The 12415-nt window shown below is 42.3% G+C and overlaps 1 protein-coding gene across 1 annotated transcript in view; it reads left to right on the top strand.

Annotated features, from left to right (window-relative positions):
- kcnh8 (potassium voltage-gated channel, subfamily H (eag-related), member 8) overlaps positions 1–12415 on the top strand; it is a 365157-nt gene that overhangs the window by 238447 nt on the left and 114295 nt on the right. The window contains exon 7 of the mRNA XM_078200386.1: positions 7733–7940. Within this exon, the coding sequence (XP_078056512.1) occupies positions 7733–7940 (208 nt within the window). The remainder of the gene's footprint in view (positions 1–7732; positions 7941–12415) is intronic.

The following is a 12415-nucleotide window of genomic DNA, read 5'->3' as shown; positions in this document are numbered from 1 at the left end:
ATAGGGTGTCCAGGATGAAATTTCCACAATTGTTGCAAAGGCAGTTATCGACTTGTTTCTCTCTCCAATGATGGGCAGAAATGGTATTAGTTCAAGGCTGCTGCTAATTTTACTCTAAATGAGACCAATAGCTCTGCTAAAAGATATCTTTCCATCCTTTTTAATTGGCTTTTTATTTCTCTGGTTTAAATATTTAATACCATGTTAAATCTCAGTTGGAATGGGTTAATTGGTGTGTCTATCATCCAAAGTAGCCTTATCTTTGAATTGCTACTTTCCACATGATCAATGCAAGTGTAAAGTCATTCACAATGTATTTACAGACAATTTTAAACAAAGGGAAGTAACAGTTCAAAAAATTGCGAGCATCCTATTTTTTCCAGAATGTGGAGAAATTATTTCTTTGTGTGGAAACCACTTCATACAGACTTTATTGTGTTCTTGCTGTATTATGTAGAAAATTGTAGGTTGGAGTAGGAATTTATTTTCTTTCCTACAATGCTAGCATGATGCAGGAAGCAAAGGACTGTAGAAATTCCAAGGGTGAAATTTTTAAAATAAGGAAAGTAATGTGGGAGTAAAAAAAAATTGGCAAGTAAAATTTAAGGAAACACAATGATGTTTTATAAATAAAAAGCAAGAGGATTTCCTAAGAAAGAATCGGGCATATTAGAGACCAAAAAGATGCAAGACGTGAGCATCATTTTTAATGAATACTTCAGGCGGTATTCTTCCACCCTGGGACTAAGAATACCAGCCTAAGTCCCGTGGCAGGACAGGAATGTGGACTGTTTCCTGCTGTGGAGGCTGGCAGGAAAACACGGCAAATCTTCAGGCCCAAGCCTCATTAATTATGTACCCGGGTGTTCTGCACCGTCTTCTGTGGCAGAGCAGGCCTGATGGCACGTAGTCCGCCGTCCTATCCGGCTGCCATTAGAAAAGACACCCAAATTACTGACCCACTTTCAAAGAAAGAAGATGGACCTTTAGAGCATGAAGATGGATCTCCTGAAATGTTATGAGGCTGGAAGATGAACCTCCTCTGGGACACTGAATTTGGAAGGCCCACCTGCAGTTGTTGCTCCCACACACTGCTGTGGTGTTTCAGGGTCCAGGGATACTGGTGGCCGCCACAGGTGAGCCCCAACATCTGTACTCCATGTTGTTCCAAATATGTTTCACACCAGCATGTTTTTCCACTGGTCTTGCTGAGAATTGGGCATGAGTAGTCGGGCCTTCATTTGCATCCCATTAGCAGGATGAAAATAAGGCTGACACTGGCCTCTAGTGGATTTCCTGATCTGCCATGACAGGCACCAGTGGAAAATCCTGCGGGAAATTCATGCCAGCGTAAAACTGATTTTTGGGCTTCCTGCCAAATTATTCACCCCCCCCCACGCACCATTGAACCCACTGGCAAGGGCATAGGAGAATTCCACCCTTTGTCTCTATTTTTACAGAAGAGTGGGATAAAGCAGGACTCCCTTTTAGGGAGGTGCATGCAATATTGGGTGGGTTAAGTATAATAGGGTAATGAGTGTCTGTGAGGGTAGCACATTTAATGCTGTCTACATGCAATTTGGCAAAGATTTTAGCAATGGCAGACTGGTCAGAAAACTAATAGCTCATAGAATCTAAGAGTCCAACATTGGCTCAATGGCAAGAAGCGAAGGGTAATGGTCAGCAGCTGTTTTTGTGACCAGAAGATCATTTCCAGAGGGGTTCCATTCCAAGCCTTGGTACTGAGTATCTTGTTGTTTGTGGTATAGATCTCAATGATTTAAATGTAAATGTAGGGAACATGATGAAGAAGTGGATTATATATAAATTGGCCGTGTGGTTGATAATAAGAAGGAAAGCTGTAGACTGCAAGAAGATATCAAGGAACTGGTCAGATCCAACAGAATGATGGCAAAGGGAATTCAATCCTGAGAGGTGTGGCGTAATGCATTGGCAAGGGCAAACAAGGCAAAGGAATACAAAATAAATGGTAGGATTCTGAAAAGTGTAGAGAAACAGAGGGACTATGGTGCGCAGACCTTTTGGCTTGACAGGTAGGTCAGGTGACTACACATACAGGATATTTTACATTATTGGTCAATACATAGAGTGTAAGAGCTGGGAGGTTGCACGAGAAATATATAGAACACTAAGTAGATCAATCTAGAGTACTCCACGCTGTTCTGTTCCCTGCAAAAGTGATGCAATCACACTCAAGAAGAGATTTATGAAGATAACGCCACAATTGGAAAATTGCTGCTATTGAGAAAAGGCTGGGTTTGTTTTCTTGGGACAGAAGTTGAGAGAAAATTTAATTGAGGTGCATAAAATTATGACAGAGCATATAAGAAGGCGTTTTTACTGCTAGCAGTGTGTTCAGTAAGCAGCGGCCATGGATTTAAAGTAAATCGTAGAAGGATTAGATCAGGGTTGAGGATTATTTTTTCTTCATCCAGAGGGTGGCAGGGCTCTGGAACTCACTGATTGAAAGGGTTGTAGAGGTAGATACCATCATCGCATTTAAATATTTGGATATGCACTTGTGATACTGCAAGGACTGCAGACAAATAGATGGAAGGTGGGGTTACGCTGGATAGCCTTTTATTCAATCACATGGTCTTTTTGAACTGAATCGTCTCCTTCCGGTTCATAAAGTTTTCTATATTTCTATATTCTATAAAACAAGTTTGCAATGTTCAACAATCAGCTTAATCTGATTGTAAAACAGTATCATCCTAATTTGTATAAACCGGAATGATTATTCTCAGGCTTTGGCATTGTGTCAAGGTGAAAGGCTGCTGCATGATACCAGTTTCCTGCAGTTAGGGCAGTTAAATGTCAAGTATTATGAGACTTGAATGAATATGATTGGTGGGTGAGCTTTCCCCAACATTTCTCGACTTATTAAATTTGCTTCTAATGTTCTGAATTACAAGATGTCACTGGCCTGAATTCAAAGACTTCTCTGTGGGGTTTTATCCGACTTTCAATAAATGTAATTTTAGTGATAATAAGCACCGGTTTTCCAAGTCCTCCCAGCTGTCTCCTTTTTTCAAAAGACAAGACACTTTCTTATTCAGTCATGGTATCCATTTTGTCATAGTTTTCCATTGTCTTTTATTAATAAAATTTCCTTTTGTATACAGTAAAGAACACTGTTAGGGTGCTGCAGCTGTGAAAAATGCCATTGCTTTAAAAAAAAGTGGAGAACGTCTACTTGGGGAAAAAAAACTGAGTTCAGAATGTTCTGATTTAGAGGGAAAGGGAAACGAGGATGAAATTATTCAAGTATTTTGAATTTTAGGCACCATGGATGAAGTAGATGTAAATGGGTTTTGTTACTGCTTCATTGTTCAGCTCTGTGGAACTGCCTTCCTGGAGATCCATTCCTATCTATTTGTAACATTGCGCTTCCAGCAATGACATCTCTTCCTGTTTCCTCATGCTCATTTCTGTATTGCCACATAATGGGAGGAATTTTAACTGACAAGAACAGCCAGGTTTGGGTCAGGTCAAATGTCTTAAAGTACCAAGAAGCAGTTTCCCTGACATAAACCCACCTTGTCTTGGCTTTAACTGAGGCCAATAAGCCAGTGGATAGCTAAATTGCTCCCAGGAGGTGGGGTTAAGACTTTAAATATGATAATAAGGCTGAGCCAACTTGTCATTCAGTTCTTTGACTTCAGCTCGACAGTCGGCCAGGTTTCACAAGTGTCCAGGATTCCAGGCTGGGATGGTGGATCCAGGAAGTGAATATCTTTACACCTGCCTCCTGGATCCTGTATGGTTGCCTACTTAGGCACTCCCATCACAGCCACTGATCTTCTTTAGGAGACCTCCAATCCAACTCCTCCTTCCCCATGCAAGACTCTGAGCTTTCTCCCCCTACCAGGCCTCTTATCCTACGGTCGCTCATTCAAATCTCCTGCTCCTTGACCTCACTGCCAAGACTTCCAATTCCTCCTCCCCTCTGGCCTTCAATTTCAACCCCCTCTCAGTCCTCCCAAGACGCAGCCTTCCCTCACCATGAAGCCTCTGACACCAAACGCCCCAAGCCCCGTCCATCACCAAAGCCCCATCCACCTCCCAGTACCCGCCACTCCACCCACCCATAAACCAACCACCAGAACCTTCAGATTGCAGCCTATCTGAACAACCATGGGTCCATCACACACCTCCATCCATCCCTCTCTTGACTGGAAGCCAACCCCATCAATTAGTCTTAACTCCTGGGCAGGGAATCAATTGGCCAAGTGAAGCATGTGCAAGAATCTTGATTTCCAGGTTCTCTGAGGTGAGCCCCGCCGACCTGCCCCTGTCAGCTGAAGTTAGTAAAGGTTCAGTTCATGTATCTTCAGCTTCCCACCCCTTCCCCACCACTTCTTTATTTCCTCATTCATAAATTGCCTCTTGCTATACCAGGGCCAGCCTCAATATGTGTGATACAGACACCCATCTCTGGTTCTTCATCATTTCTCTCAACCACCTCTACTTCCATAATATCAAGTCAAAATTTCCTTCAAAACTAAATGTCAGGAAGACATAAACCATTGTTTTCAGCCACATTATAAATTCTGCCCTTTATGAGGAATCCTTCATTGCTGTCAGGCTGAAACATACTATGCAAAATCCTAATGCCTTTTTCTCAGAGTTGGAGACTCTTTCTCTTCTCTTCCCTGCACATTCCAGTTTTTTTTCCAAAGTTACAGCCTATCCATCACCAAAACTGCTTGCTTCTACCTCTGCCTCAACATCCCTGAAACATTTATCACAACCTTTATCAGCACAATCTTTAAATTGCTCTCATGTCTTTCTCATTGGCTTGCTCTCCTCCTCCCTCAACAAACTCCATCTATTCAAGCTGCCTATGCCCTGTTCCACATTGACCCCAGAGCTCAAACTTATCTTCTCTCTGGCTTCTGAGAGTGGCAGGATATCTAAACTTGGCAGCTAGTCCTGTAAAAAAAAAAGGGGGCTTCTTTTCCTCTGACTCTCCAGGTTTCAGGAGCGCGATACCCTACACAGTTCTCGTCTGGCCTGAGTCGGAAGATTGGGCAAGAAAGGAGGCTAGATTTCCAGGTAAGTAACAAGCAGCAGAATGACAAGTTGGTTCTAACTGCCACTCCATGAAGGTTCAGGCCCAATCGTACTCAGGCATCATTGACCTTCTTGAGCTCCCAAAGCATTGAATTTAAAATCCATGTATTCAAATCCCTCCACGGCCCTGCTCCATCGACCTCTGTAACTGGTTTCAGACGCCTTCAGCCCTCCCCTTTGGCATTATTTGCTTCAGCTCCCTCCTCCTTTCACCTCATTATTGGTGATGGCATATCTCCAGCCACCTGAGCTTCATTCTCTCAAATTTTCTCTCTAATTGAACTGCTTCTCCACCTTCTCAAAAGATTTTGATCACCGCCTCTAACTTGAGGGCTGAATACCTGTTCCTTTGTCTTTTATTTTTCTTCCCATTATAGGGAGTGATGCAAGCATGCATTTGATAGAAGATTTGGCTCTCGATTGTGTAAGGAAATTAGGAAGTAGGTGATGCTGGACAAAAGTAGTGAATGCTTTCACCACAGCTCAAGGGCATGACTACATAGCAAAATCACCAGCTATTCAAAAGTGAAATCTAGAAGTACTTCTTACACACATAAGGTTCTAGAAATCCAGAACTTTGTCTAAGACAGCTATGGAATCAGAGTCAATTGAACCTTTAAAGGCCAAGACTGTTGGATTTTCATTAGTCAAGACTTTCAGGTTATATGAAGCAAAGATGATTAAATGGAGTTAAGATACAAATCATCCTTGATATAAGTGACTGAACAAGCTTGACGGGTTAAATGGCCTACTTTACCCCATTCCAGATCTGACTTAAACATTAGTTGGTGTAATATTACAACAGCAGAATATTTATACTTTCTCCTTACATTCTAACACATTTTAACAATGCCTATTTGTGATTACTATTAGCCAGTAGCACGGTGAAGTTTCACTGATATAAGTTAGCTGGAGGTTTCACTGTTACATAATTCAGTAATAATTAAGACTGGGCTAAGTATATCTCAAATAAATAGTTTGAGCAAATGGGCTTCACACATTTATCAACATTTTAATATTCTTGTGCAAATGAAAGATAATCCCAGTAGATCAGAAATTATCTAATTTATATATTAAAAAATAGCAATTATAATATTGCCTTCGGAATATAATTGTATTTGTGTATCTTTATGGTCACACTACCACAAATATACAAAATGTGGTTCAAGAAAGGAAAAAGAATGATTTATAAATGCAATGTACTTGTGAGAACTGAACAGCAGCTGAAAATTAATTTGATACAAAGAATTTGTCATGAATACTATGGGTGGAATTTTACGAGAAAAATTCTAGGTGTTCAGCTAGCCTGAAAATGGGAGAGTTGCAGAGCCGTTTTTTTGGGTGAGTTTTTACTTCCAGTCTTGTGCAAATAGTGCATGAAAATATGGGCGAGATTGTTTCTAGCCACCACGGATAGTGGGCGGGGCTAAACTCACCACCCAGCAACAGAGGGAGCTAATGTGTGTGTGCAGACCTCTGTGTCTGTACATGCACAATTCTAGTAGCAGAGGCCTGACAAAGAGAGAGAGAGAGCTGTTAGGCTTCTGCTGCTGCAGCCAGCCTGAACCAACCCCGCCTCCCCCCCACTCCCCCGCAATCACTGGGGCCCGCGGCCGATCACAAGCCCCACACCGCCCAAAACTGTAGCCCCCACCGCTGCCCAGACTGATCATGCCCCGCCCCTGCCCTCCATCAATCGCAACGTCAAGTGGCAGCGGGCCCCCCTCTCCCTTGCATACTGATCATAGGCAGAGTGGCAGAGGGTCTCTCCCCCCCACAACCCTACCGAAATGATCTCTATGCGGAGTGCGCAGCCACCCTCCCTCCCTGATCAGGCAGCCCCGGCCTAGCCTCAACCCCTCCAGGACTGCTCCCATAGTTCCCGCCCCTCCAGACCCCACCCCAGTAGGCTCCTCCCACATAGACCCGTCACCTTCGGGCCCCACTCCTGGCACTGCCCGAGTGCCAAGGTGCACATTGGTATTACCAAGTTGCCAGGCTGGCAGTGCCCAAGGGTCACCCCACCCCTTGCTCTCAGCCTCTCCAGGGGGGCCTCAATAGCTTCCAGTTCCACCAGCGAGGGCAACATGACTGTTCCCCGTTCATGTGGAGCAGGTGTTTTCGTCACCGGAGACGGCTTCTCCCGGCGAGGGCATAAAGGCAAGTGAGCCCAGACAATTGAACACTGGGCTCACTAAACACATGCAAATTCATATTGAAATATATTTAAATAAATTATTCAGCCTCTCGTTGAAAATGGGTGAGAGGCTGACTGCGCTGGAAATCTGGTTCTGGTAAGATCACGACAGGCGCAAAATCAGGCATGATCTTGATTTCTCAGCTCTCACGTGATTTCACTGCCAGAGCGAACCAGTAAAATTCCACCCAATGAGCTATTGGAGTTATCTACGTCAATTTTAATATTTTGGAGGAGATGCACAATTTATGTAATTCAGGTGTCTGTGGTTATGATCATTCTCATAGCTTGTCTGAGATAAGTAGAGGGAAACACTTATAGCAGCATAGAGGTGCATTTAATCTGCTTGTTTTAGATCTGCCTCATAGAATGTAACATTCTATACTGAATCACTCTGTACCCTCAATTGTATTTGTCCTTTTGCATTTTTGTTGACAGGTCTCAATTGTTCACCTTCTTAAAACAGTGCGCCTCTTACGTCTGTTGCGACTATTACAAAAGCTGGATCGATACTCCCAGCACAGCACAATAGTCCTAACCCTGCTGATGTCCATGTTCGCATTGTTGGCTCACTGGATGGCATGCATCTGGTATGTTATTGGCAAAATTGAAATGGAGGGGAACGACCCACTTACATGGGACATCGGTAAGTCTACCCACTCTTGCAGCATTTTCATGTAATGATTTAAACTGGAATTTAGTTCAAATTATTCATGCGCCATCTTGACGAAAGTAAATATATCTGTGTTCCCATTTTGTTAGAAGAGTAAATTAAGGAATTTGCGGCTTGTGACACATTTGAAAACAGAACAGGCCAGAGATAAGACCTCAAAGCTTGCCTCTTTTCTTGCATGGTCCAATACTGGGAATGTGAGATCAGTTACTTTGCCCCATACATTTAACAGCTGTTAGAAAAAATACAATACTATTCAAATGATGCTAACTGGGTCAATTTAAACATTTTTCATTGCTGTTAAAAGCACTGGGAGCAGTGAATATTGTAAAAAAAAACACTGATTGAATCCAATTGTCTTTTATTTATTCTGTGTTTTGTCATTTATTGCGCAGGCATTTTCATGGAGAAATCATATTTTAACATAGATCCTTCAAACAGTAACAACACAATGATTAGTGATGCTGATGTCTTCTCAGTGGACTTGGATAACAAATGACAATAGATGCTTGAATATAAATAGCATTAACAAGCTGGTCTAGTGCCAGAAGTAAGAAAGCTTCACATGGTTGCTAAGCATGCTGATACCCTGTCTATCTAATAAGTTCTGTTATGAGAAGCTTTACAATCAAATGACACTGAACATGAAAGCTGCAAGCACCAATGAATGAGAACAAATACCAATGTAAAGCAGCTGCTGTACTTGCTGCAATGCTGTTCACATATATCTAATACCTTGTAACAGAGGCTCTGAAGTATTAATATTTATTTCATTTCTCAGTCTGAAAGCTCATTTGACAATTAAGGTTGAATTTTGTTCCAGTTAAAGGTCACCATGTAATTTTCAAAAATATTCTTTCAATGGAAGTGCACGTCATTGGCAAGACCAATATTGGTTGTTCATTCCTATAAAGTTTATTTATTAGTGCCACAGGTAGGCTTACGTTAACACTGCAATGAAGTTACTGTGAAAATCCCCTAGTCGCCACACTCTGGCGCCTCTTCGGGGTATGCTGAGGGAGAATTTAGCATGACTGATGCACCTAACCAGCACATCTTTCAGACTGTGGGAGGAAACCGGAGCACCCAGAGGAAACCCACGCAGACATGGGGGAGAATGTGCAGACTCCACACAGACAGTGACCCAAGCCGGGAATCGAACCCAGGTCCCTGGGGCTGAGGCAGCAGTGCTAACCACTGTGCCACTGTGCCGCCGTGCATTGACCTAATTTATAATGTTTACCTGTTACCAAGTGGTGCTGTGGATGGCCGTTTCCTGGACCTGTCCTGTCCTGTACCTATGGAAGATTATACAGCAGCTCCCAGGTGCAGGATGTGTCAAGACTGGTTGCTAAAGACAGAAGTAAAATCCTGCTCTCACACAAGAACCTGCAGATCTTTAATTGAAGATTTCTGCGAGCAGGAGACCTTTTTTTGAAGTATTCTCTTTCTCCCTGCCACAGACACCTGCACTTACTTTAAGGGCTTCTCAGGGGGTTGGATCATTGGCAGATTTTGTGATTACGTCATATGCACACTCCCCATCCAACACAAGGAATAACCAAGGGAAGGTATGGCATTCCCCGGCACCGCCTGTTCTCCACACAGTGATCCAAGCCAAGAATCGATCCCAGGTCCCTGGTGCTGTGAGACAGCAGTGCTACCATGCCGTCCAATGTGGCCCATGCCATCCTATTGTCCATTTAACACCATTGCCAATTCAGTAGGCCTGGTATAAGTAAATCCAACCCTTCCCTTTATCCCTGGGTGCCATTGATCCCTGTTTCTTTAGTAAGTGTAAGATTTGTTGGTTTCAAGATATAAAACTCTTCGAATTAAAATCTTTTTAAATTCTAAATTTTTAACTTCTAACAGTAGGGTCCTCAGTTGTGCTTGACCTAATAGGATACGAGTAACTAGTATCTATGAATCAAGTGGAATTTATGAAGCAAAAGTTTACACGTACTCAGTAGAAAACCGTGAAGACAATATGGAGGTTCCTCCTCGTCCCTCAAGTTCTTTAGATTCTTTGAGCGTTGCCAACACAGGCGATGTCCTTTTCTTTGGCTGTCTCTGGAGTGATGTTGAACTGTGTCGCAGAAGAATCATAGCACGGAAGCCATGGTTAAACTGTGCCAACAAAGATTCCAGTGTTCCAACTTTTATTCCTACTTCTCATTATTCCAGAATGCGTTATTTGGAAATGGTCCAAATTAATCTCTTCCATTAACTTAGCATGCCAGTCATCTTGTGTCACCCCACCTCTGTAACTGGAGTCATGTGGTCTAAAGACAAATGTCCATCTTTAATCCCTTCGGCCCCCAGAGCTTACATTCCATTGTGAACAAATGTTATATCCTTTAAATACAGAGCCATTAAGAACAAATGTTATTAACATTTCCTATCATAATGTCAAAACAGAAAGATAAGTTTTCCCCTTAATACAGATGTTATACTCTACAAGTGTGGTCAATCGATTAAATCAATACATGGGTTTTGTTTAAAGATAGTTTCATCCTCAGTTCAAGTTTTATTTTGTGCTATTTCTTCAAAACTGATTTTTAAAAATCCAAATTGCCCACAATACAATTAAGACATTCATACAGCTACTCAGACTCTTGGGCAACTCAAATATCATAAAACCATTAAGTGCAGTTTCTCACAAGCAACTGTCTTCCTGTTTCCCAACAAGTACAAATTCAAACTAACCTTTAAAAAAGTGGTTAACAATAAAATCCATAGATGTTACATCAGACTAAAAATGAACCCCAAAAATCAGCAGTACTGTCAAAATCTTGCATCAGAGAGCTATTTCAGACAAGTCATAGAAATTGCCATAATTATTGACAGCAGAACTACATACATCAGCTATCATCTCCAAAAACATGAAAGCATATGCACCAAAAACAGAAAATGCTGGAAAATCTCAGCAGGTCTGACTTTTGATTTGATTCTCTTTCCACAATTTAATTTATTATTGTCACATGTATTAGTATACAGTGAAAAGTATTGTTTCTTGCACGCTATACAGACAAAGCATACCGTACTTAGAGAAGGAAAGGAGAGGGTGCAGAATGCAGTGTTACAGTCATAGCTCGGGTGTTGAGAAAGATCAACTTAAGTACAAAATAGGTCCATTCAAAAGTCTGATGGTTGTAAGGAAGAAACTGTTCTTGAGTTAGTTGGTACATGTCCTCAGACGTTTGCATATTTTTCCTGATGGAAGAAGGTGGGAGAGAGTATGTGGATCCTTGATTATACTGGCTGCTTTTTCAAGGCAGTGGGAAGTGTAGACAGAGTCAATGGATGAGAGGCTGGTTTGTGTGATGGACTGAGCTTCGTTCATGACCCTTTGTAGTTTCTTGCATTTGTGGAAAGAGAATAAAGCTAATGTTTCGAGTCAGGATGACCCTTCGTCAGAGCTTAAAGTAAAAGCACAACCCCTTATCATACATATCCCCCTTTACGCACTCAATAACTTTTACATTAAACCCCCGGTGATACATGAGAGAATGTTGGGTTAAAAATGTTAAATGACAAACACTTTCCCAAATAGCTCGTGAACATGACAGCCACCATTTTATGGTGATGGGTTACTTGTTGTGCCATTTCATTAACATATTTAAATCAGGCTCAATCAGTTGCATTTTGGGAGCCTGCTTTAAATTTACCAATTGCCAGCTAAGTTTCTCAGGGCTCAGGAAACCCGACAGTGAAAGGGAAATGGAAGCTGTCAGCTCAGTAAGGTGCATCTCTTTCATAGCGCTCCAGGTTGGCTGCTGTATTTTCTCACCCGAGCCTATCATATTTTAATCTTTCCCATTCACATCAAATTACTGATGAATGTCCCCAAGCTTTCTTGACTATGAGCTCTTGCCACTGTTTTTCCCAGCTGGTGGCTAGCTAGCCTGTCAATTTGGCTGGCTTCCCTTGTGAGCACAGAAGGAAATAAGTGGCAGGTGGCACAGTGGTTAGCACTGCTACCTCACAGCACCAGGGAACCAGACTTCCAGCCTTGAGTGACTGTCTGTGTGGAGTTTGCACATTCTCCCCGTGTCTGTGTGGGTTTCCTCTGGGTGCTCCAGTTTCCTTCCACAGTCCAAAGATGTACGGGTTAGGTTGATTGGCCATGCTAAATTAACCTTAGTGTCAGGAGGATTGGTAGGTTAAATATGAGAGGTTACAGGAATAGGGCCTGGGTGGGATTGTGGTCAGTGCAGACTCAATGGGCTGAATAGCCTCCTTCTGCACTGTAAGAATTCTAAGTGATGACAAGATTCTACGAGATTCTCTGGGACTTACCTTACAGTGCACACTCTTCCCAATGCCCTGAAAATACAAGGACCTTTGTAATGATGATTTCTTTTTTAAATAGCTAGCATTTACTATGGCTGATATTACAATTCATAGCAAGAAACGGAGGGGGTAATTTTCACCAACCCCAACCA

This window comes from Mustelus asterias, chromosome 2, assembly GCF_964213995.1.
Source record: "Mustelus asterias chromosome 2, sMusAst1.hap1.1, whole genome shotgun sequence".
NCBI classification, from domain to species: domain Eukaryota; kingdom Metazoa; phylum Chordata; class Chondrichthyes; order Carcharhiniformes; family Triakidae; genus Mustelus; species Mustelus asterias.
This window is presented reverse-complemented; position numbering and strand designations above follow the sequence as displayed.